This window comes from Micromys minutus (assembly GCF_963924665.1).
Source record: "Micromys minutus genome assembly, chromosome: 16".
NCBI lineage: Eukaryota > Metazoa > Chordata > Mammalia > Rodentia > Muridae > Micromys > Micromys minutus.
Window position 1 is genome coordinate 22319477 of NC_137985.1, and position 27021 is coordinate 22346497.

Genomic DNA, 27021 nt, shown 5'->3' on the forward strand with positions numbered 1-27021 from the left:
ACTAAAATTTTAAGAACTCAAGGGCAAGCCTGAGAGATGGCTCAGCAGGTGAAAGCACTTGCTTGGCAAGTCTGACAACATGAGTTTGAAACCCCAGAACCAAGCATGAAAAATAGGGTGCAATACAACATTAGTATTTCTTTGAGGCAGTAAAAGGCAGAAAGAAGAGAATCTCCCAGAAACCCATGGGCCAGGTAGCCTTCTGTACACAGACTTACCTCAAACAAGGCTTAAGGCAAATTCATTCCCTCTTATTCCCTCTCCCCCTCCCCCTCAAGCCCCCAGGGGCTTAACAAAGAGAAGAATTTAAGATTGATCTTAAAGTGCAAATAGCAGACACAAGCAAGATCAAAGGAAGAACAGATTTAGGTTGGTCAAGGTAGCACAATAGGGAGGCAGAGGCAGGTGGATCTCTGAATTTGAGGCCAGCCTGGTCTACTTAGCAAGTTCCAGGGCATCCAGAGCTATGTAATAATAGAGCCCTTGTCTCGAAAAAACAACAAACAACAAAAGGATAGATTCAAAACCTCAAAAAGAGAGCCAGGTGTGGTGATGCGAAACTGTCACCCTAGTACTCAGGAGTCTGGGACAGGAGAAGCACAGCTCTGCAGCCAGCCTGGACTGCACAGTGGGGTCCTGCCTTGCTAGGCAGAGAGCACAAACACAACCCTGAAAGAAAGGCTTTAAATCTATTTTCCATAATTTATGGGACTTATCAAAGACAGATAAGCTTGAAATAAGCGTTATTCAGACATAAATCGAGCTAACATGAGAAAACAGTTCTGACTTGTTTTCAATTCTTCACTGTTCAGATTCTCCACACTTCATTGTTATTCTCTATCTACCAAGAGCTACCTCCACAGCCAGAAATGCCTGTTCCTTCGAGCTGCAACAGCCACTGAGAGTTAAGAAATGCTTCTGCAAAAAAAAAAAAAATTCAATTGTGTCATCATGCTCCAAAAAACATTCACCAAATAATTTCACGAGTCTCAGAGATGATGGGGGAGGCGCTAGCTCCGAGGTTACCAGCACCATATCTAACTCCAGTTCCAGAAAACCCAATGCCCTCTTCCGACCTTCACGGGCACCTGGAGCACACACAGTGCATATGCATGCATGCAGGCAGGCAATACATTCACACATAAAGAAATCTAACAAAAAGAAAATGATGCCCAGGACTGCAGAGATGGCTCAGCAGTTCAAACCACTGGCTGCATATCCGAAGGATTCTTGATTCCCAGCTCACAACCATGTTAATTCCAGTTGGGGAGGGGAGCGGTTCAATGCCCTCTCTGGCCTCCAGAGGGCACCAGGCATACAAGAGGTACACTTGAATACATACAGCCAAAAACACTTGATGATATAAAATAATCTTCAAAAAAAAACCATGTTTAATAAAGTGTCATGTGCCCTGTCCCGACTGCATCGTGCAGAACCGTGAACTGCTGGGATAATTCAATTAGAAAAGGTCTTGAAAGGCAGAGTACCTACCACAGATATCAATCAACAACTGTAGCCAAAATCTGCCAGCTTTTCCTCTTAGAAACTGGACCAAGTGCAAACTTCTGGGATGAGGATGGCAAAAGGAACTGAGGCAGGCACAATTTCCATTTCTATCTTAAGGTGCTGACTTCATCCTGAGATCTCAGGGAGGCATACATGCTAGGGCAAGGGGGTTTCTGTAGTATACCCTGCAAAGGCAATGATTGGAGCCCTTTTCCACAAACCCCAAGACACCCACACAGTCTTTAGATAATCAATAAACCATTCTGGAAAGTACCAACATCCATGAGCATCCAACAAATGTTTAATAATATTAAGCCAAATTAAATATGTTAACATTTGGTGAGTTAGTTACTCGTCTAATTAGTAAACCTAGGCACTGTCTACCAAAGGGAGAATCAAAATGTTTATTAGTAACCAACTGCACACGCCAATAAACTGAAGCTGTCAGTCTGCAGTACAGGGAGGCTGGAAACATCTGAGAACCACTCTCTGCTAAAGGAAAGCAGACTAGGGTACACTACTGAAACGGATTTTGGACAACAGAGGAGACTTCAATATAAAAAACTGCAGAAGCTCAAAGCCCTTTTTTTTCCTTCCCTCCTTCCTTATTTATTTATCTGGTAGATATGCATAGGTGTTTTGCCTGCATATCTATAGACCAAGAGCATAAATGGTGTCTACAGAGACCAGGAGAGGGCACTGGATCCCTTGAGTTGTGAGCCACCACGTAAGTGCTAGAAACCTGGGTCCCTGGGGGAGCAGTCAGTACTCTGAACCATCTCTCCAGCCCATCACTTTATAAAACGGTACAGTGTCCATACATTAGTGTAGCTCTCAGACCATATCAGAGAAGCCTTTGTGCACCAGACAGTGGCTAACACAGAAACTCACAAGTAGAGTGCAAACAATAAATGTCAGCCACAAATGGGATGCCTATATCACATTTCCTTCTCCCCCACCCCAAGACCTCTCAATAGCAGAAGAGCAGTTGAAAGAGTGTGAGAGCCAGATATCTAGAGGACTGGGGCAAAACGGTGTCTTTGGACACGGCAGAACCATTGAACTTATGAACTCACAGCAGCAAATATAGTTACGTGTACAGGATCAAGCCTGCGACACTCCAGCAGTGAAGTGGAGGGACCCACAAGCCACCCAACCCCCACCTGAGGAGACAATTGATGGCTTCTGGACAGTCGTTTTATTTTAAGGATGTGATCCCTGGTAGGCTGACCATGGGACTCAAAGCTCTTTCATGTTGTAAATTCAGCTTTAGAATCACATTATATAACAACCCAATTATAAATCCAGAAATCTCAGTACATTTAAGAAGAAAAGCATCTTCAAAGCAACGCATTTGAGGTCTTCAACACAGCAAGGAGCTCAGATGACCCGCAAAGATAAATGGCTTTGTTACACAACCACGAGAGGAAAGGTCCTCATGACTGCACCACAGCCGAGAGACTCCACAGCTAAGAGCTTGAAAGAACTCTGGAATCCCAATGCTCAGATAATGTGACCCGACCTTAAACAAGTGTTTGCTTAATAGTTCTGGATGTCCCTGTCTGACATTTAGTTTCTTTCTGAGAACCAACTGTACTCAACTTTCTGTTTGATTGATACAGAGTCTCATAAAGGACAGTCTGGCCTCAAACTCGATGTAGCCAAGGATAGCCTTGAATTCCTGCTCTTCCTTGCCCTATCTCCCAGTGCTGTGATTACGGGCCTGTGTTACCACTCGAGTTCTCATTTCTCTGGGACCCTCCTTTATGACTTTTACTTTTTCCAAGTGAATCCAGAATTTTTGTGCCTTGAAGACTCAGGACATGAAGATGAAATGGAACAAAACAACAAATGCACTGAAGGATTACTCAGTGTAGACGCCTGCCTTTGTTGAAAAGCATCGACTGGAAGGCATAAAAAGTACAAGAGGAAAATACAAAAGAGCTCAGCATAAGCAGCTGATTTTATTTGAGCAACGGATACAGAACCGTATTCCTGCTCCCCTCCTTAGACTAGAATTCAGTGGTTATCAATACTCTACAGCCGCATCAAATGTCAGTTACTCCATGGCTCATAGCGGCAAACTGAGTACTACGAAAATCCGCTGTGGCTGTTTCCACTGCTCAGACATTTCTCCAGCATTTAAGGGCTGGGAAAATGTGTTCAGGTTTCAAAGGTGGCGATGCGCAGCAGATAAACACCGAGCATTTGTCAAGTTCAATCGTGAAGCTGAATCTTCAAACCCAGTTCTAAAGCTTGCTGCTCAGCTCCTCCTGCTGACAGGAATTAAAGCGGTGGTGTAAGCCAACTTACTTACAGTGGTGCTCAGCAGGGATACTGATGCCCACACCTGGAAACATCTGGAGTCACATTCAGGTGTCCCGGCATGCAGTGAGCTTCTTAACACTGTGGTACGTGTATGCACTACACACTGAAAATGAAAAGGTCCTACCTTACCAAACCTCTCCACTCTGAAAGTCAGCACCCTGAATGTCTATATGAGTAGATGGGTAAGAATTTGTCTATGGGTAGGAAACAACAGGAAAAGATGTCAACAGTGTGGACAGCGGAGTCCAGGCCTCCGATCATCAGTTACTTAGTAACAAGATTGTATGCAACAGCTTCATGTACAAAAGTTCAAAGCAGGGGAACTATATAGACAAAGGAAATTTGGTCTTATCTCTCTACATCTACAATAAGGCAAATTCCAAGATTAGCTGCCCAGGGTATACCTCTAACTTAAACAACAATTCACTCTTCCAGACTCTTAAAGACTTCAACTAAAGATCTGAAATGAATACGAAAACAATCTAGGAAAGCTTAAGGAGGTCAGAACTTAACTCCACAGTGCTCTGCTTTACCCTTGCATGTGGGAGTTTTCTTTCCTCTCATTCTTGCCCCTCCCCTCCCAAAATGTCCTTCACCCAAAAACTCTAACACAATAACCTCAGAATATAAAACTTATGGGAACTGTTATTGGGGGAAAAAAACAACTAAAACTCCAAGGTATAAACATACCACAGGACATGGAGGCCAGCCTAGCAATGCGCCCTTTGAGCCACAGGTTCCTCTATCATTTAAGACAGTCTTGCTGAACCATCCTGGAACTCATAACCCTCCTGCCTCAGTATCCTGAGAGCAGGAATTATACATATGCACCACACAAAAAACTTCAGCCATTATGAGTACTTACTGAACCACACGTTTGTTTGTTCTTGGTGTAAACTCTGAGGTACTATGGCAGCTCCTTAACGTCTAAAGATGCTGGAGTTTCCACCAATCCTCTTACTGTCAGTGTTTCTTGGTTCAGGCAGGAAAAATGTCTCCCAGGCAAAAAGGTCTAATTTTTTTCTATAAATAATCAGGAAGCAACTTTCTGAAACTAAGAATGTCTGGATGTCTGAAAAAATGTTCTTTCTTCTTTACTCACAAATTTTAAAATTTAATTAGTGCTTTGCAGAAAAATCCAAGACAACCAATTGCATTTTGAATATAATATTTTTGCAACATAGGAATTAAAAAAAATTATTTTTTAGTTTGCAACCTCCTACAGGGGTTGGTGGTGGCAGTACATGCCTGTAATCCCAGCTCCTGGGAGGCAGAGGCAGGCAGATCTGAGTTTGAGACTAGCCTGGTCTACAGAGTAAGTTCCAGGGCAGCCAGGGCTACATACAGAAACCCTGTCTTCAGGAAGAAAAACATTGCAACCTCAAGTCCCCTTACCTAGGGAAAATGTCTGTGGCTATTCTAACACCACCTATATAACCAGAAGTACAAGAGGGGAAAGGCAAAGTGGAAGAAAAGAAATCTTAATTGTAGCTAAAACGTCATTTGCAAAACCAAGGGCACATTACTAGATGGGATCCAGGGCCTTGGAAGGGCTTCCTCCATAGGTGAGGGCCGGAACCAACTAGGAAACCTCACTTTGTCTCTAGATAACTAAGAATCAAATAAATTGCAGCTTAACATGTGTAGCTGCAGTAAAAAGAGTTGGTCACAATAAATCTTGACCACGCAGCACTGACAAGCAAACCTAAAAAAAGCACTTATGGCCATGCCAGAAACTCTGCTGAGTATTTTCCACATGAACTATGAATTTATTATTTGTCAATCTATTTGCTCTTGTGTTTTTGAAGACAGGGCCTTGCAGTGTAGCACAGACTGGTGCCGTTCTCACTCGGTAGCCTGGCCCGGGTGTGGGCCACAATAATCGAAATGATTGTAACTGCGGTATACTAGTAAGATATTTTTATTACTATTAGTACTTTATATAGCAGGGATTTTGTAAAATAACCTTAGAGGTATGTAGTACTGCCGGTTTCTAGATAAGGAAACCAGCAGAGACTGGACACAGCAGGAATGAGAGTCAAAGTCAGATTTAGCTTAGGCTGGCTCTGATAAATAGAATGTGGAAGAGGGGGAGGTTGCCTCAGACTAAAGTTCTACCAAGAGGCTGCACAAAGAATCCATAAAGCTGGATGTCATGGGGAGAGCTGAAAAGGGACAAGAAGAAAGGTGATGTCCCACAGTGCACAGGTCAGCTGCAGCAATGAAACTGTAGGACACCAACACAGCAGTCACTCAGAGACAGTGAGACTCCATGGAACCTGACCCCACACTACCAATCTCAGGGTCCTTCAGCAGAAAACCAACTAGCACAGATTTATTACCAACTGATCCTTATTACACAGCCACACACAGGAAGGAAAGGGGAGGGGGCGTGCTCTGGCTTCGTCTCCCAGCTCCTCTCCAGAAGGCAGGACACAGACATGGAAAGAGGTTACCACATGTCATCCAGAAAGCTACACCTAGTCATCTTCCCTTGAAAGTAAGGGGATTTGCATGGGACATCGCGGCTTTACAACAGAGTAGGTCACAGGATTTTTCCATTACAAGTAAGACAGAAACGGAGTCATAAGGCTAAAAACTGGGGTTGTAAGCACTCTTCTTTGACCACGGGACACTAAGAAAACCATCGAACCCACCAGGAATCTCTCTCCTGGCTAGCTTCCATCTAGCTTCCATCAGAAGGCATTATACAAACCACCAGAGAGAAACACATCGGTGATCTTTCTTACCTAGCACTGGGCCTTGCACACAATACCAACCTGTCAGGCAAGATATACAGCAATGTGTATATTGGCGGCATGACTATTATAGTGTTCTGATTAGATCTGAGGCGTTCTTCAAAGAAGGGAATTCCATGCCTTTGTACATAATCCTGGGCTAATTCCCACGGCTGGCTTAAATTCGGGCCGGGGCTGATCTTTCTGCACTGGGCAGCAGTGGTTGGAGAGATGAGTGCCTGTCAGCATGCTGAGAATAAGAAATTGAGGGCTGTTATCAATAAACACCTTTGTCACACACCATCAAACCACTGCCACCACTGACCCCACCACCAAGTCTCAGGCCACATCAGGGGAAAGGAAGTAGAAAGAATGAGTTGGAGAAGGGGACTGTGAAATGTATGACATGGAGTCACGCTCATCAGCTGAGTCCCCTGTGAAAGGGAACAGGAGCAGTGCAGCCAAAATCCCAGCGGGAATGATGTGCTCCTCGGGTCCCATCCCTTACCGTGGAGTTGTCAGCAGGTGGGAGAGGACCATTCTTTTCTAACCACGAGGCCACTGATAGATTTCCCATGCTCAGCCCCACCCCACACACATACGGGCAGCACCAACAGCAGTTGGTGGCCTATCAAAAATCAGAAACAGAAAAAAAAGAGACACACACACAAATTTTGAGGGGACTTTATTGCAGGGGCTTGAGGGGAAGCGGGAGGACTGCCATGGTCATGTCTCACTGCATATGTGTATGAAGCTCTGGTAATCATTGTGTTTTAAACGGTGTCTTCAAACTTGAGCTAATTTTCTTCCTCGAAGTCTCTTAAAAGGCTTTCAAAGCATGTGATGTAAAAGGTGCTGCTCACAGGTAAGAACAGAAGCTTTAGTAAATCTTATTTACTTCACACATAGCAAATGTACTTGTCAAGAAAAGGAGAGAGTAAATTCTGTGAGCTCAGGAACAAAACACAAAACACACACCTCAACAGTCACCTAGTCTGAACTCACCCTGAGGAACAGCTTCCTGCAGCTCGCAAACAGCAAGTGAGGCTTTAGCCATGGCCTAAGAGCTCCGGCCTCAGTGGAGTCCATACCTCCCGCCTCCAGTGCTGTGAACCAACCTCACAATGGTTCTGTACTGGGGAATGATAAATGGACATCAGAGGTAGATGATGGACAAGAAATGGCAGCAACAAACTCATCCCTGTTTCTTCTGGTTCCCTGTGTGGCTGACCTCTGCTATCTACTAGAACAGTGTTTGAAACACTGGGAAAGTCAGGAGATCGGCTCCCTCAAGTAACACGCACACTTTTCAACTCAATTTCTTAAAGACTTACTTTGTATTTATGTGTCAGTGTGTGTGCCAAGTGCAGGTGCTCAACGTCAGGAGGCAGGGGAAGGTGTTAGATACCCTGGAGCTGAGTTACATGTCCTTATGTGTCAGCTCAAGGTCCCAGACACCATATGAGTCCCAAGGACCAAACTTAAGTTATCAGGCTGTGGGTCCCTTTACCTGCTGATACTCCCACTTTTTCCACTGAAATTAATAGATATGCAAATAAAAGTATTTTGGAAAAGGTTTTGATTTTCATCTTTTATGGGTCTACAACATTGCCTTCAAATAAAAGACATGGAAGTAGTTGTTCTCACTGAGAGATGGTTCTATACATTCATCCTGTCAAGTCAGACAACTGAGCCTGGAGATGTGGCTCAAAGGCCAGGATCACTTGTAGCTCTGGCAGAGGAACAGGGTTTAGTTCTCCACCCGCTGGGCAGCTCACATTCATCTGTAACTCCAGTTCCAGAAGCACGGGAGTGTACACACACACACACACAAACATGAAAACCCACACATATACACCAAATTTAAGTAAATGAATCCAGGCAGCCAAACAGCTTATAGGCAAACCCAATAGAGCAGTAAAGAAAATGCCCTACTTGATGATAAGCGTGAATGGTTAAGCACTGGAGATTAGTGAGCACACAAGCAGGGCTGTCTATCCTCTAAGACATGATGGACCCCAGGTTCTGAAACACTGAGCTGAGAACCCTTCCTCCCTTTAATAGTTTAGGCGCTGTCACAGTGACAACCCCTACATACTAAAGAATTCAGTCTAATTAAAAATGCAACTCAACCAATTACCTATGTCTCTTTGATTCTTGGTAAATAAAGCCAGGAACTCTTGAAATACTAGATCGAGTAAGAGATTTAAGGGGGAAGGTAATAAAATACACTTTGGCAATGAGCAAGAGCTTTTCCAACCTCTCATCGTAGGCTTCAAATGAAGCTTACCTAGATCCAGACCATATGTAAATGTCGGTCAGAAGAATTTTCTGTTCAAGTTTTTAAAAAAGAATGAAAACATATATTAGTTCAGCCAATCACTTAACAACTTTGCCGGATGCGTGGAAAATAACTTCTTTGGATCTAACATTCAAAACTAAAAACCATTATCTAACAACAAAAGGAAACAATCATGCATGTTTTCGTGGTAGCGTAAGAGAAGACGTTCGGTTTTAATTATTTGGATTAAAACCAGTATTAGTTCCCCAAGATCCAAATATGAATCTCATGAACATCTGGGAAGAATCTAGATGGTTCAGAACCCACAGTGCAGGGCTCCTTCCATCACCCAGGAAGTGTGTGGAGATGAACAGGGTGGGGAGGGTGGCATCTGTCCTTTTAAGCTAACACTCGTCCCGAACAAGGAAGAATCTCCTATTTCAGCTGGAAGCTCCAGGTCACCTTTGTCCCTGGCCTCAGGATGTCTCGCTTACAGCTGTCAATGCAGTGACTTCCACTTTGGGTGGCTGTAACTCTCCTATCTATGTTGCTATGTCCTGAATGACAGACAAAGGTCAGAGATTACAACTGCAGGACTAGGCAAATGACTAAAGCTACAAGGCCCCAGCCCTAGAGCAATGTCAGCTGCACTCTTTCCCCGGGGACAGAACACCATCCTGGAAGTGTGTAAACTATAGCAAACTATATTTGAACAACAACAGCATTCCTTTCATGGCAAACAGTAAAATAAATGTGTGTAGCTCTTCTGTTAATCAAAAGAGGAAACAAGTAAAATAGACCTTGCAAGAAATACAACTCACCCCAACAGCAAGATTTGCACAGGTTAGACACTGTCTGCACTGTTGGACTCACAGGCAGCGAGGACACAGTAAAGGGACAAACAGGAATGGCTGGGGCTAACCCAGACAGTAGGGAGGGCACTGAGAGCACGTGCTCATGTTTTAGCATTTCAGGTTCTCTGTGTCCTTGAGTCAAAAGAAATAAAAGGAAACAGCAGAACATTTCAAGCCAAACATATTCCGAGATCCTGCAAAGGACAACAGTCATCCTAGAGGTGGCAGCCTGCTCTCAAAACAAGCGTCCTTGAGTGAAGCCTCATTCTCACAGATGAAGCATGCTCCTTATAAGCAAAGAAGCAAAATCCTACATGTAAAAGTTACAAGAAACAAGAAACATTAGATTTAGCCGCCTAAGGCTTTAGATATTTGGAATGGTGGAGTACAGAAACTAAGACAGTTCTGCACAAAGGTTAAAAGTCCATTGTCTGTTGAATGAGTAGGATTTCAACCTATTATAGTGACAATTTTGGAATTTTGGTTACATTATAAACATAGAAATATTATTAAGAATGTTTCTATTTTAATCCCAGGTGTAGGATATGGGGCTGCTTCAGACTGTCCACTGCAGCTGACTATGATTTGCCTCGTGCTCTAGCAGAGGCGTGATTTTTGTCTGCTGCAGGTGGTTTCTGAGATTTTACTCCTTTTGCAATTCTGGAGACTTTCAGAGGATATAAAAATGCCAGGGCCCCGAGTCGGTGGTGGATTTTCGGTTGTTGTTGTTGGTCCCAGTTTGTTCAATAGTTGAATGCAAAGAAAAAAGAAGAAATCAGATAATCTGACAGCACGGAAGATCAAACTTGCCCCAAGGAACTTGAAGCCCCTAATTAGCAGGAAGTGCTCTAATGTTCCCCCCTTTCCTTTCTATCTGTTTTTTCTCAGATCTAGTGTTAGGAGGCTGGGAACATGGGAAAAGGATGCAGAAGGATGGAAGAAAAAAGAACCCACAAAGTAGCCGAAGGACCAGCTATAACTTGTAGCCCAAACTGGGCTGACACTTAAGTCCCTCCTGGGTGGGTGTCCTGAATACTAGGGCTGATTATAGACACATGGCCTCAAGTTTTTCAAAGACTGAAAACTTAAGCAAAAAGTTCCAAAAAAGAACCAAGTAAAATCTCATAAATCAACAAAATAATCAGTAGGGGAAAGTCCTCTGGGCATTGGTTCAATAGCAGATAAGGCTGGAAGCAGAAATAGCTAGTTGCAGAATTCAGAATAGCTTACATGGGCAAGAGTATAACAGTGTGAGAGGAAAAAACAGTCTTGAAGGACAGAGTAACCGAATGCACTTAGTCAGAGCCCCAAATTGAAAGGAAAAGAATATAAAAGAGTCTATTTGAACAAATACTTAAGACTACACAGGACGGGCTGGAGAGATGGCTCAGAGGTTAAGAGCACTGACTGCTCTTCCAGAGGTCCTGAGTTCAATTCTTAGCAACCACATGGTGGCTCACAACCATCTGTAATGGGATCTGACGCCCTCTTCTGGTGTGTCTGAAGACAGCAACAGTGAACTCACATACATGAAATAAATAACTCTTTAAAAAAATAGACAGAAAAAAAACATAGATTTAAGTTGCAAACTAAAAAGAAATTCAGCTTGGTGACACACTGCAATAACATTTCAAAATGCCCTCCCCCCCAATAAAAAGAAGGGAAAAGGAGAAAAACGAGCTTTAATGTAGCTAAGGAAAAGATGCTCAATACAGAGGAAGAAATGGGTATAATCACCAGAGGGCACCGAGCACACACTGTCTCTCTCTCGTCCTCTAAGTTCTAAGACAAAAGGGCTGACAACCTAAGATAACGTGTCCAGTAGATATGCACTTGAAGAATAACACGGCTTAGGTACAGTTTTGCAGACACAGGCGCCCCCTCCCCCATCAGCAGTTTTAGTTACCTGAGGTCAGCTGCATCCTGGAATAGCAAATAAAAGTTCCAAAAGCTGCAGTTTCTAAGTTAGAAACGGTGTGCCACTCAGCTGGGATAAAAACCTATGCTGTCCTGCTCATCCTGCCTAGGACATGGATCACCCCTTTATCCATCACGTCTACACCACATACTCGACAACTCACTTCGCTTCAGGAGGTATCTGGCTAGTGTCAACCATCACTAGACTATATCCACGTATCCCTCATTTTACTGAGCAGCCCCAACACTGGCAATTCAGACATGGCACAGAGAAGCCACACGGTGCTACTCTTCAATGAAAAGCTGGAAGATCTTGACCTGATAAGCAAAGAAAAGGAAGTCATTCAAAGTACCTTCTAACTATGAAAGTGTGAAGGAAAAAGGCATTAACTGTATTACATTGTTCAAAAACTGCGCAAATCTTAGCCACAGTACACGACATGGTAAGTGCTTAATTAAGAGGGAAAAGGCATGATGTCTGAATGTTGTGTACAGGAAACATCACACTACTCACAGGGCTGTTTTATCCAGGTTTAGGAACAGACTATGCACAGCTAAAAGGAAGGATCTAGAATAAAACATAACCCAGTCTAGAATGAGGATACCTATTCTACAGAACATTATGAGGACTATCTTAATACTTTCTAGGTGATCTTCCCACTTGCTGTTTTCTTGACTTCTTTTGTTCATCCACATTTGTGCTTCCAACTGACAAATTTCCATACTTCCAATGGTGACAAGTCCAACCTCATGTAGGTAGTCCAGATGTTGGGAGCTCAACAGTGCAGCACTAGGTCATGCCCAGAATAGTGCCAAGCACCTTCTTCAGGCTCTTTCACGCCGTATTTCTGCCCTTTCTTGTGCACTGGACCCTGAGCTGTGGAGAAAGCACTACAGATGTCCCACTTTGGGTATGGCTCTTTTGATTATTGTGACCAGGCCTCAGTTTCCATAGTTACAAATTCAGTGTCTGAAAATAAAAATGTGCTGAGACCAGCTAAGGTGACTCAAATCTGTGCCCTCCTAAAGCTCATGTTGAAGCCGTAATCCCTAAAAAGATGGAAGTAGGTGCAGGCTTTAAAAAGTAACTGGGCTTAGGTCATGACGTTAGGACCCCATCATGGGATAGTGGCTGCTATAAGAGACATTGAACTCTCTCCTCCAGCCCGTGAAGAAACAGTAGTCATCCACAATCCAGGAAGAACACCTCACTAGGAACTGGACCTTGATCTCAGACATCTGAGACTCCAAAACAGTGACACAAATGTCTATGGTTTAAGGCACTCAGTTTATGATATTATGCTATAGTAGTTCGAACTCTATATTTTCCAGTACGATCCGTACAATGCCCAACACACAAGCATTCAACAACTGTTATTTATCATAACTCAGTCTCAGCAAACACTACAATACTCCCAAGCACATCTCTGTCAACACTATTTCCTCCACTTCCTTCTCTTCCCACATCTGAGCTCACCTAAGTCTGCATTTATGTGGTCAGTAGGAAGCCAAGTGTGGTGTCACATACCTGTACCTGTGCACCGACAGCTGAGGCGGAAGAACTGCTCAGTGAGGTCGTGCAAGCGTGAGAACCTGAGAGGACCCCTCAGCACCCATGGAAAGGCCAGGCCACACAGCACAAGCTGCAATCCCAGTGCTGGACAGGTAGTGACAGGAAGCCCTAGGGCTTGCTGTCCACTCTGCCAAGTGGACTCTGACCAATCACGGTTCAGTGAGAGACCGTTTCTCAAAATCCAAAATAGAAAGCAATTACAGAAGTCACTTAACATCAACTGCTGGCATTATGGGAGATACACACACACACACACACACACACACACACACACACTGAGAGAGAGAGAGAGAGAGAGAGAGAGAGAGAGAGAGAGAGGGGAGGGAGGGAGAGATGGAGGGAGGGAGAGACAGACAGACAGAGACAGAGAGTTAGTTCCAGGCAAGCCTGAGCGACACAAGCCCAAACTGTTATTTGTGAGCAAAAGAAAGAACAAAACAAACACAGTACAAGTGCTTTAATGAAAACCATGGCCAAAGAAAGAGAAGCAGCTGCCTGAGGGTCTGCTACGTCCTCCATAAGCTTCCAGACAGCTGCGAAGCTGCCCCTCATTCTAAAGACAGGGACGTCCACAATAGGCAGGAACAAATAACTTTCTGCTTCCCATGAAAGCAGCCTGCCCTCCTTATTCTCATCACCTTAGAGAACCATCCCCTCCCCCACCTCAACCCCATCTCCCCACCCCCCCCCCCACCTCAGCCACGGGAGCTCAGAGGCTGGCACCGGGCAGTGCTCAATCAAAGTGCAGCAGAAAGCCAGGCAGTCACCCTGGCTCTTTTGTTTGTTCCTAATGATGGCGGGCAAGGCAGAGGTACTCTGAGAAGCTTCCAGATCCCCTTAACCATTTGTTAACACCACAGCTGTTCTCCTACCCAAAGCCGACGGCAATTAATCGCTGAAATATGTCACAAAGAATACATGAGCGAACAACTGAACTCCAAGGACATTCCTCCTTCATCCAATTTGGCTGCCCTGAAGAAACTGGGTAAAGACAGAGGCTACATGTAGTTAAACAAATCATGGTTTGCCTTTACTTGTGTCAAACCTAAAACCCCAGGACTGGAGCCATGAGAAATCAAAACAAAACACAACATTTTTTAAATTATATATTTATTTTAAAAAAAAACTCATTAAAGACTTCAAAAATAAAGCAAATGAATCAGGAAGGGGAAGCATGAGAGCCAAGAACAAGCAGCCCTGATCTCTGCTCCTTAGAAACAACCCATCAATGCTCCCTACATTTCCCCCTGGTGTCCTACATAACTGTAATCACAAACTGTGGTAGTGGCAGCCCAGGTCTGTTAAAGTGCCTCATAAACATTTCTCCGCATTTTTTTCTTAACTTTGTAGCTACACAGAGTAGATGACAGAAAGTACCATTTCCTTCTATGACAACTACTACAGTAAAATCCGAGACTACCCTGACGTTCCTGCAGCCGCTGAACTAAAATAAGATGTACTAAAAATGCCTAGACACAGTGTAGTTAAAAATGCTAACTGCCTTTCGAGTGACAAAGACAGAAAGCCAAGACTTACTAGAGCCATCTCTGTCCCGGGTTGGTTTCTTTCTTTACCGCTAACTGTACTCACAGCACTGGTCACACACACACACACACACACACACACACACACACACACTGGCTCTTCAAGGGCTGGGCTTCTCACTCATGTGTGCCCCTGCTGTGGTGAGTAGTACCTGACACAGGGTAGACATGGTAAAATGTTGGTTGGAAATGAACTACAAACTACGAAATATGATTATTCAGACAGAACAAATTACAGGTGAGTTGAAGTCACCAGACACAACAGACAATAAATATGACTGGTAAATTTTGATTTTAACAATAATTGTGGAAACAAAGTAAACCAACAGGGTACTGGGATACTCTACAAATGAGGCTGGAAAGAGCTCAGCATTTAAGGACATTTGCTACCCTTGCAGAGGACCCAGTTCTGGTCCTAACACCTACACAGAGTTTACTCCAAGCCAACTGTTAATTCCAGTTCTGGGGGACCTGACACCCTCTTCTGGCCTCTCTGGGCATGTGTATACATAAGGTATACATAGGAACAGGTACACATTCATACAATAAAGTTATGGGGACTGGAGAGTTGGTTCAATGGTTAAGAGACTAGAGAGATGGTTCAGTGGTTAAGAGTGCTGGATTTCTTCCAAAAGATTTGAGTTTGACTCACAGTGCTCAGCTAGTAGCTCACAAGCTTCTGTAACTTCAGTCTCAAGAATCTAATGCCTTCTTCTGGCCTCCTTGGACATTCCACACACATGGTGCACAGACAAGCATGTGGGCAAAACTCTAGTACATATGTGTATGTGCTGGTTTGAGTGACAACGGCCTCTATGGCTCATGCATTTGAATGCTTGGTTCCCAGTTGGTCCAGCTGCTTGGGAAGGATGGGTAGGTGTGGCCTAGTTGGGGGAGGTGTGGCCTGGTTGGGGGAGGTGTGGCCTGGTTGGGGGAGGTGTGACCTGGTTGGAAGAGGTGTGGCCTGGTTGGAAGAGGTGTGACCTGGTTGGAAGAGGTGTGGCCTGGTTGGAGGAGGTGTGTCAAGTCACTGGGGGTGGGCTTTGAAGTTTCAAAAGTCCATGCCACTCCCAATTAGCTCTTTTCCTTCTCCTCTTCTCTCCTTCCCTCCTTACTGACTAAGATAAAAACTCCCAGTTACTGCGGCAGGACCATGTCCACCTGCCTGCTGCCATGCTCCCCACCATGATGGTCATGGATGCTAACCCTCCTGAACTGTGAGCCCCAAATCAAGTGCTTTCTTTTATAAGTTGCCTTGGTCATGGTTTTTTTTTTTTTTTTTTTTTGGTCACAGCAGCTGAAAAGTAACTAAGACAACATAAAATAAAGTGTTTATTTGAAAAATAAACTTTTAAAAGAAAAAACAAAAAGACAAGTAAGTGAAGAGTCTTCCTTATAGACTGAAGAGCAAGCGGCACCACAAATCCTGTTGCACACAGTGATGGGGCCGGGGTGAAAGGCAATGCAGGGCATACAATACCACAGAGACGCAAGAAAACCAAAGCACCGCAACCAGAAAGACCCGTGCTTCCCGAACACTGGAAACAGGTAGATTTCTGTGCATCATGGCTCGCAGCAAACTTAGTGCTTTAGGCTCCCATTCAGTGGATAGTGTCCTTGATAACCTGACTGTAAAAGAATGTGCTTACCCAGCTTAGTTTCCGGATCTCTTCGTATGCCAGTGAAGCTATATGGATACTGTGCTAGAATTCAGAGGCGGGCACAAAGATTTAAAATGTGCACTCAGCCCAAATGCCACCACACGCTGATTGGAAACACCTTGAGAGAGAATCTAGTAACTGCCTCCCATCACTAGGATGCCCTCAGACAACTGCACACTCTTAACTTCACTCACTCACACACATATTTTCTTTTCTTTCCCCACACTTGTGCTTTGAAAGAATTCAAAGGATTTACAAAGAAGGAATTTGTTGATGCCCCATCTCTGACAGCTGCAAGATGGGTGCACGATTACCATATACAATCAGAAAGCATGTTTGTGTATCTGCTGCCTTTCAGAACACTGACTTAGGGCTATCCCTTGGGGGCTGTCCTGGGAGCACCTTCCACAGAGTCTTGGAGTTTTTTAAACACTACAATTATTTAATAACTAAGATCTCTAACAACCACCCATTCGGTCTCCTCAGCCAGTAGCATGACCACAAACAAGTCATTTGAAGATAAACAGGAGATCCAAGCATTTCATGTTTTGGAATCAGCTGTTTTTTGTTTTGCTTATAGTTCACATACAACCCTGACAATGATTGTGACAATCAAGTAATCAAAAGGAATTAAAATGCCATAAAAGGGCAGGAGCTATATGTTTAAGGCCCTGAATTCAATCAATCAATCAATCAATCAACGTAGGCCTCTCTAAAACATGTTTCAAGAGTCCAAGTTAACGGAAGAACTGGAACATTTGGTCTGAACATTCTCTACATTTCACCTCGAAAACAGTTTTCAAGACTATAAACGGTCGTTCTGGTTTTAAATAAAGTCTTCTCTCTGGTACACCAAAAGTTCTGGAAAGTTACCGCCTTGCTACATAATCACTCAAGAAGGGGGGGAGGCGGCACATCTGTGAAGCTGAATCACACCAGTCACCCATCTCACAAAGGAATGTTATACACATACAAACAGTATGTCTTTGAGCGCCTGCTAATCTCACTAAACTGAACCATACTAAGACTTTCCACTGTCAAATACAGTTAACAAGTAGCCAAAGGCTGAACTTCCACAGACTAGAGACTTCTAAGTGTAAGATGCCTGAGGTACCACCTCAAGCACGTTACCTCTGCATGCTTGTTTCTTCATACACAAAACAGAAAAAAACAGTAACACAGTCTTAAGCTATCAAGATGAAATAATTCACACTACGTTGTCATAATACAGCCCAGCAAAGGGCAGCCACATGGAATGTTTACTACTATGTTAGAAATTACCTTTGCTTTCTTTTCTAATTTTTGAAATATGGTCTCTGTGTAGCCCTGGCATGCCTTGAATTTGCTGGGTAGCCTAAACTGGACTTGAAGAACTGGCAGAGATCCTCCTGCCTCCCTCTGCCCCTCGAATCCTGGGATTACAGGCATGTGCCACCACATCCAACTTGGAACTTGGGACATTTTTGTTGTCTCACTCCAGGGTAACCTGGAACTTTCTATGTATCCCAGAATGCCTTAACACTCACAGTGATCCTCCTGCCTCGGCCTCCACAGCATTGGGATTGCAAGCATGAGTCACAGTAGGGGGGAGCAAGCAACTTTTAGATGAAAATGGTACAGTGATACCAAGTGAAAAGCATAATCCTTAAGATTAAAAAGGCACAGCTGTCCCCTATGAAGATGACATGTTTTTAAAGGTTTGTTTTACTTTTACATATGTGTGATGAGGCCATATGCATGTATGAATGTGAGTGCCTAAAGAGTTCAGAAAGGCCTGGCAGATCATCTGAGGCTGGAGCCGCATGCTGTTTGCGCCACCAATTTGGGTGCTGTGAACAGACCTTGGGTTCTCTGCCAGAATACCCACTTGTAATCAATGAGCTCTCTCTCCAGCCCCAAGAGTACAGCTTTAAGTTATATGTAAGCTAAAAGCTATATAATAGGAAACTCCTTCTTTAAAAAGAAAGCTACATCCCGGTACCTTCATCTTTGCCTAGACTGCAAATATGTACTGTACTTCCCACGGAATGCAAGTAAACCCCATCTCTCAATACCAAGAAACCCACCAAATCAGCTCCGCCTGAGGGGTAACATCTGAGATGAGCCCTTAGCAGTTTCTGCTTTTACTAACAAATCACCAAGTAGAAATTCATCCCTGAAGTCAACTGCAAAATGTTTATCCAATAAAAACTGCAGATTTTCATGTGAGCAAATCTCTACAACAATGGGGAGTTGTTCTGTCTGTGAATAGGACGTGTCAGTGTGACCAACACAGTGGGAGCTGGACATTCCTGACACTCCTGTCTCCTGGCTAGCTCCGGTCAGCTCTAGCTCCCAACTGCATTTGGTTTCAAAATTTAAAATCAAGCAAAACATATGGTCAAAAATATATGCTAAGCCTCATCCTTACTTCAGAAGCCTGTTTCCAATACTTCTGCACCAGAACTCCCGTTTTCTACTACCACTCTGAGCACCTCACTAGAATAAGCGTCAAACACAAAAACACTTTGTTTTCTTGCCTGACCACCCCCAACTCCCAATGGTGCTTTGGTGTATTAATTTGTATATTTTGGAGAACATCGTGGGCGGCAACAAATCCAAGGAACAAACCAAGGGCTGAGGAGTGGTAGGGGTTGGGTTACCTTGTGAGTAAGGAGTGGTGTCTTATGCAACCTTAAGTTTGGCACTACTTGTGTGGCCCTCAGTATTGAAATAATTTTTTTTTTAAAGAAAAGACTATTAGCCTCTGAAAATGGGTTCACAAACCCACTTCACTGAGCTGTTTTAAGAACTGAGATAATAGCTTCAAAGTGCCCTGTGGTATATTTATGGAAAGTAACTGCAAAGTAAACTTTACAGTGCCTTTGCCCAACCCACCAGGAAAATACTGTCTCCCAGGAATTCTGCTGTAAAGAAATGAGCAAAACTTTCAACAGTGTGTCGGGATCAAAGTGACCCAGATGCTATTTGGGAGTCAGGGTCTCCGCCACCACACTACAACAAAGATGCTTATCCCTGTGCAGTCCCCATCTCCGCGCAAGGATGGCCGGCCTTGCCAAGTTCAGCTTCTTTGTTGACCCCAGCAGCTCCCGGGAGGACAGGCCTCTGGAGCTTCCCTAGCTGTTCGTCGTCCACGACTTCTGGGTACCACACTGCTGATGGGGTGTTTTCTCCAGCAAGTTTTAGAGCCCGTGAAGCAGCTGCCACGGTCCTTCTAGAGGGTCGTGTCCCTGTCCGGGACCAGCCTCATCCACGCGGGTCAGCCGACCCGACCCGACCAAGCGCTGAGCCGCGCCCGCCACGCTCCCGCAGAGGCCACCCCTCAGCTTCTCGGCCGGACCTGAAGTCCTGGACGCCGAAACCGCTATTCCACCACGGCCCTGGCCGCTCTGTCCCCATCGTCACAGACCATGCTTTCCAGCGGCACTGAAGCGTTAACTCACCCCTGAAGAGCAGCAGCAGGAAGAAGTCGGGCAGCCGCGCACACAGCCGAAGTGGCAGCCGCCGGCTCAGCGCCATGTCGAGGGGAATGTGAGGGGCTCAGGCTTGGAGCAGGGAACCGGCCTCTTGCGCATGCGCCCATACTGCTTGGACCCTGCGACCCGCCTCCAGTTTCCATAGCGACCACGCGGCCTGGCCGAACCGGCACCATAGTGACCGAGAAAGCTCTAGTCTGGTTGCTATGGATGCAATGATGCTCAGTGCTTCCAGGTGCTACCTCTCTGTCGATGAATTTAGCGGGAGGAGAATTAAAAAGCGTGTCTGAGAAGAAGGCGGGGTAGATTTATGAAACTAGATTATCGCTACAGATCTAAGAAGGATTACTCCATTAAAATTTAGGAAGTGATGGGACTGGAGAGATGGCTCAGCAGTGAAGGGCACCTGTTGCTCTTGCAAGGACCTGGTTTCTGTTCCCAGCACCCATATTGTGGTTCACAACCATTGTAACTCCAGTTCCAGGCTATCTAACACTCTCTCCCGACCTCTGACGGCACTAAACATGCCTGTGATGGGCATACTTATGCCGGCAAAACACTCATACACATGAAATAAAATAAACTATTTTTAAGGAAATGTGTGTAATTTTACAAATAAGGTATTACCGAGTAATTTTTGAGACAGTAGAATTTTCACACCTATGGGGACTCTGATTCCATAAGTACTGAAAGAAAAAATGCTGAAATCTTTGTAGACATTAGCAAGACATACCTAATACATAATAAGTACAATAGGTTGCTGTAGACGTATTATTCATTTCTCTGGTAGAGCTAAAGCATAATGGTATCCCCAGTCGTTTATTCTGCAAAATACAAGGGTAATTCTTGTCACTGAGTTTGGTTTGTTGTTGTTGTTATTTTACAGTCTTATTTATGTAGCCCTGGCCACCCTGGAACTTGAAGGCTAAATAGATCAGGCTAACCTCAACCTCACATAAACCCAACTGCCTCTGCCTCCAAGTGTTAGTATTAAAGGTAAGCACCACCATATCTGAATTTTTTTATTTTTTATAATTTAATTATATGCATGTGTGTATATATATCTGCATGTGGGTGTGTGAAAATAAGTGTGAGTGCCCAGAGAGGCCAGAGGTGCAGAGTAGACAAATGGTATACCTGGTGTGGGTGCTGAGAACTGAACTTGGGTTCTCTGCAAAAGAAGCAAGTGTTTTTAACTGCTGAGCCACCTCACCCGCCTTCTTTTTCATTTTAAAACTGGTTCATTCATCATCCTCATCATCACCATCATCATCATCATTTGTGTGTGAGTATAGAAGTACATGGCAGGACAGATATGCCACACAATGTGCATGTGGAGGTCCAAATACACCTTTGTGAAGTTGACTTTCTTCCAGTTTTACTTGGATTCCAGGAATCAAATTCAGGTTTCCAGGCTTTAGGAGCAAGGACTGAGACGTTTACTAGCCTTGCTCTGAATTCTGAATAATAGGAAATGAGAAGAGTAGGAAGGAAAACGCAGCAAGATCTTATAAGCAGACCACAAGAAGGATTAAAAATGAACTGGAGGTGGGCTGTGGTGGAGCATGCTTTTAATTCCAGCACCCAGGAGGTAGAGGCTAGTGCATCTCTGTGAGTTTATATAGTCTATAGAACGAGATCTAGGGCAGCCAAGGCCACAAAAAAGAACTGGACATTAGACCTAAGAAAATCGGGCAATCTGAAGTGTCATTTAAGTGGGAAACTCTTGAGAAAAGCTTGCACCATGTTTAATATTATAAAGAGCATCCCTACAGTTCCGGGAACAACACAGTTAAAACAGAACTCTCAGCCTGTGAGAAAGTGTACCAGAGTTCCCAACAACCGATATTATTAATCAATGGGCAACAAATAATATTTCAAGAAATTTGAAAGAGAAAGGTCACCACCAAGCATATTTCAATTTCCATTTCCACATGACTGACCTTCAGTCTACATTTTATGAATGTTCAACCCTTTATAAATGTGATTACTCCGCCCCAAACCAAGAAAGGGAAGAAAAGAATCCCAAACGACAGGATAAAATTGTACAATAACCTATTGTAATGGCACTTGCCTTTTCATTCCTTCTGTCTCTGGTCATTGTGTGTCTATATCTCAGGCAAATGTGTCTAAATGGTATTCTTCATGCTGGCCTCTCTCTCTCTCTGTGCATTAAACACAAAACAATGTGGAGTTTTCTTAAGCCTTATTGTTTGGGGAAGGTTGTTTGTTTGTTGTTTTGTTTATTCTGCTCTTTTTCCTCTGGCCATTTGCTCAGTCATATTTACCTAAATGAAAAAATTCTGATTCCCTGGGGACCGTGAGATGGCATCTGACTGTAGACAGAACACCGTTATTTAGAAGCCAAAGCTTCCTTTCTTCTGCTAAATTCCTGTGTTTGCATTATGAAAATGGTTCTTTCTGTTAAATGCCCTTCTGTTTTAGAGTCTCTTTTTGAAATTCAGGCAGAGATTACAAGAAAGGGCTTCATGAATATTCTATAAAGGGCAGAGGGTCCTGAGAGAGAGGGTGGTAGGTGCTTCACTGTAAAGTACTGACTTCCCTCGACAACTGAGGTCCCATGTCATTAGCAACAGCCAAAACATGTTCTTGGAATGGAAATGCAAGTGAAGATGCTGCTGCAAGGCAGGGTAACACATTTGTCTGTGATGCTGCCCGTTCTTCCTGGAGAAATTGAACTCTGCTCAGCCAGAATAAGTTCAATGAGGTCAGAAGCAAGGTTCTGGAAGCATTTGGGAAGTAGAGCTGGGACTCTGTGCCTCTACCCACAGCACAATTCATCTGAATGTGTTTATCTCGTGTAGGGCCTATTAGAAAGAGATGTTTCTTTTTGGTTTTTTGAGACAGAGTTTCTCTGTGCAACCCCGGATGTCCTGAAACCGACTCTGTAGACCAGGCTGGCCTCAAACTCAAGAGATCTGTGTCTGCCTCTGCCTCCTGACTGCTGAGATTAAAGGAGTGTGCCACCACTGCCCAGCTGAGAGATGAACTTCTTAAAAGAACTAAGGAAATTAAATCTGCGTAAGCTGAATTTAAGACTTTCACAGTACTGTTTAATACAGACACAAAAAGCAAATCAAGAGGCAAAGAGTGGGTTTCCTGCTTGGTTTGGCTGTGAGCAGAGCAAATGTGTCTGCGTATTTATGTTCATCTAAGGCTCGGATTCTTTACCTATAAAACAGGGACACTACTAGAAATCCCAGTGAACTGATTGCCAGAGATTAAACAGCTGAATCACAGCTCAATATAGGTTTTCTGCTCAAAGTTCTTCTCTTCCTCACTATCATGCTTTCGATAAGCATAATTAAAAATGGGTCAAAATGGCTTCAATATTCTGCCCGAGCTTTGATAAATAAAACACTCCCCTGCCTCCGGAGATGTCAGAGGGAATGAAAAGCAAAGACGAGCTTTACGTGGATGCTTGCTTTTTCTTGTATTCTTTTTGTGATCATTGGGAAAAAAGACTGAAGCCCCCAAAATTACTGTGTAGACCAGGCTGGCCCCAAATTCACAAAGATCTGCTTGTATCTGCCTCCCAAGTGCTAGAATTAATGCTATATTATTTCTACAACACCAGCTGATATTATTCTTTTTTTTTTAAATGCACAATCATAATTTTGTTTCTTTCCTTATGTCTTCAAACTCCAAAATAATCACCCGAAGCCATCTTTTCCAGCATGAGAGAAGAGAGGGAAGCCTTCTCTTTATGGGAGACGTGACACACCTCCCCCGAGACATTTCTCTGCACAGCTTTTCTGGGAGCTTGGTCATTTGCTTGCTATTCTGTTTCTCATTTCTTTCAACTTCTTTTTTCTTTGTAATATTTTCAACTACACTCACCTACATTTTATATGAACCATCGTCTCCAAAGTCACTGTTTAATTTTACTTCAGTATAAGATTTACCCCTCGCCCATTGATCTAATGAGATAGTTGCAGGTACATCCTGGTACATCCTTCTCCTCCAATAAAATGCGCTGTAGTTCACCTGATTTCCATATTCCTCTCTGTGATTCAGTTGAAAAAAAAAAAAAAAGCCACACTTTTATCTCAGCACTCGAGGCACAGGCAGAAGAATCTCTGTGAGTTCAAGGCTAGCCTGGTCTGCAAAGCAAACTCCGGGACAGCCAAGACTTACACAGAGAAACCTTGTCTCACAAAATCAAAATGAATAAATAAAATTAATTAATTAAACAAAATCATCTCTGAGGATCCCAAGTATAGGTATTTCTGTGTGTGTCTTTATATACTCATACCCTAGGGAGGGTTGAAGTATCTGGGGTACTTTACTCCCCAATACTCATTAAAACATAATACCACTGGCACTGCTGAGACTCCTCAAGGACAGCCTGAGCTAACTGGAAAGAAAACAAGGAGCAAGTCTTACTTCTGAAGAGCAGGGTAGACCACCTCCTGTTGCAGAGTGCCTAACCTGTGGCACTATATGCTATAGCTGTGTGCCTCTGGCAGACTGCAATTGCTTTGTTTACAGATTGGGGATATTTTTATCCCAGCCCTCCAATTAGAGGTAATTTTCATTTCACACAAATTGCACCACAGAGTGTTTGCTTCCTCAAGGCAGCAGGGAGAAACCAGAAGCCTGCACTGTCACTCCCCATTTGCTGTGGGGATCCTGTGACCTCAGTTAGAGACCCTGCTTGGTCCGATTTGGTGTTTCAGGCCTCTGCAATGAGCAAATTCTTCTAGAGAGTACTAGCCTGTATTGCTCAGACCCTTCCGGCCATGGGTAGGGAAATTTCCCTGTCTTTGACGCTGTACAGATTGTAGATATCATGTTCCAGGAAACAAGGGGGATTTGATTCTATTTCCTGAGTCACCTGCATGAGGATGACACAGCCATGTTAAGCCCCACAGTGAGAATTGACCTCAGTCATAATAAGGAAAGAGTTGTTTAATAGGCACATCCAGTTCTGACCAAGACCCAAAGAGAAGCTGGCCTTGACATTTTAGCAGCTTCTATAGGTCTCAGGCCTTTACCTTCCACATACACTGTCATCTTTAAATCTCTTTCAGGTTCCTACCCCACGTTTCACTTTGAGCAATTAGAGAGAGACGGGAGACTGTCCATCTGGCTGTTTGGACAAGTAAGAGACCCAGCAAAGATATTGTCACAATTATTTTTTTTTTAAGTAAACCAGTGTTGTTCCTCTTTTAGCAGTTGTCACTCAGGGTCACTCTGCCCACCTGACAGAATTATATGTCTCTTGAGAGTTGAATGGGACTTAAAGGCAGACAGCTGAAGATCCTGAAGCTACCCATAAGGATGTGTTCTTCAATATGGGAATAGGCTTGATTGCAAATTGTAAGCCAGGAGTCTCTCCTTTCCTTATGGGGAAGAGGGTCCAAGTGGTGGTAATCTTAGTGAACAATCTTAGTAGAAATGTTTGCTCAGCAAGCCTAAACTCCACTTCTGTGAAAAGTACAAGATTTCTTCCTAACAAGCATAGTTAGGCTGTTAACTGCCTTTTAAGTTCTAGTGGAGGAAGAGCTCTTCTCCAGATACTTTCTCCTTTGTGTCGCCTAGTGTTTCCTTAGCAAGTTAAACCCATCATTACATCAACCTATTACCTCAGTTTCTCTTGCAACACCGATAGGAGGCAGCTTAAGACCTTGTAACACTAATATTACGCACACAAAAACAAAAAAAAAAAAAAATTCCTTGAACCTCTTGTCACTGCCTGGTTAAAACTGAATCAAAGGGCTGGAGAAATGGCTCAGCTATTAAAAGCTAGGCTCACAACCAAGAAGACAAAAATTAACCAGAGAAACAGCTGAAGAACCTCGAGTGGCCACAAAACTACCGGATAGACAGATGGCAGTAGATACTAGTTGTGTCTCCACAAAAGGCAAACATCTGAGGATATAAATTCAGCTAGTTATCTCCTATTTTAAATGCCCATCCTTGAGTTTCTGTCCCCACAAACCAACCTTTAACCAACTGCAGCATTAAATGAACACTGAGAGAATGCGTTTTTATTTCTTCAATGGTTAGCCTAAGGAAATGGAGCACAGTTTGGGGGCCAAGGAGGTGGGTACAGTCAGAACTGACTGTACTGACAATGTTCAGCCTTCTTCTTCCTTTGCGATGCCACTGAACCCTGTACAGGTTAAAGAGCTCGAATCACCCACCTCTAAGAGCTCCTCTGGTTTTAAAACCTTTGATAGTCTGGTGTTATATGTGAGCCCATTCCTTCTTTGAAGGCAACATTTTGTCTTCCAGGCAGGCCCTGTTCCCTAGAATGCAGGAAAGAAATAGGCAGTTTTGCTAAGCTTTGAGATGGAGAATCGCCATATGTACTCCTGACGGGGAAGCAGTGTAACTGGAACCGACTTCATGCGGCTTCACCATGGTTTATCTGTCTTATTGCACTGGTCTACAGGCAGCTCTTTCCATATATAGATAGAAGATGAGGCCAAGATAGTAATAGATGCTTAATACCTTAATTAACAATTCATACTTTTAGAATTCGGGAAATACTCCTGTGTCCTGTAGAACTAACAACTGGCTAAGGAATTCAGATTGAAATTCCCCTTCCTCCTCCTCTGCCTCCTCCTTCTGCTCTTACTTTTCATTCTTTTTGAGACTCGGTCCCTCTGCATAGCCTTTGGCTGGTCTGAAACCTGCAATGGAAAACAGGCCAGCCTGAAAGTCACAGAGATCTGCCTCTGCCTCCCTCGTGTGTGGAACGCCCAGTTCAGGATCTTGAAATGCTTCATTTGTTGCTGATGCCCTTTAGATTCCCTAATTATGGCGGGAGAAGTCACAGCTAGAAAAATCAGTCGTTATATATGAGCATCACAACTTCCTGCATTACCTTTCCCTCTCTTCCTTAGAGCCAGCTTACGCTGAGGACCTAATGCTTCTCAAAACTCCCCCGGCTGTCACAAAACAGTGCTGGAGTGAGATGTCCATCTTGAATTTCCTTTCCCTTTCCCATGCTCTTTTCTGAACTCATTATGTCCTGTGGACCTACTTCAGATATTATGTCCTTACAACCACTAGAATTCCCTAGTTCCATTGTGCCCTCCAATGCAATTTAAATGGTTTTCTTTTGACTTTCCAAATATAACATATTCACATCTAATTTATACAATATTAGAT

General features: G+C 43.8%; 1 protein-coding gene across 1 annotated transcript in view; it reads right to left on the reverse strand.

Moving 5' to 3' along the window:
• Positions 1-19933, reverse strand: part of JAM3 (junctional adhesion molecule 3) — a 55608-nt gene extending 35675 nt beyond the window's left edge. The window contains exon 1 of the mRNA XM_080930329.1: positions 19846-19933. Coding sequence (XP_080786455.1) covers positions 19846-19921 — 76 coding nt within the window. The 5' untranslated portion in view covers positions 19922-19933. The remainder of the gene's footprint in view (positions 1-19845) is intronic.
• Between the last annotated feature and the right edge of the window lie 7088 nt (positions 19934-27021).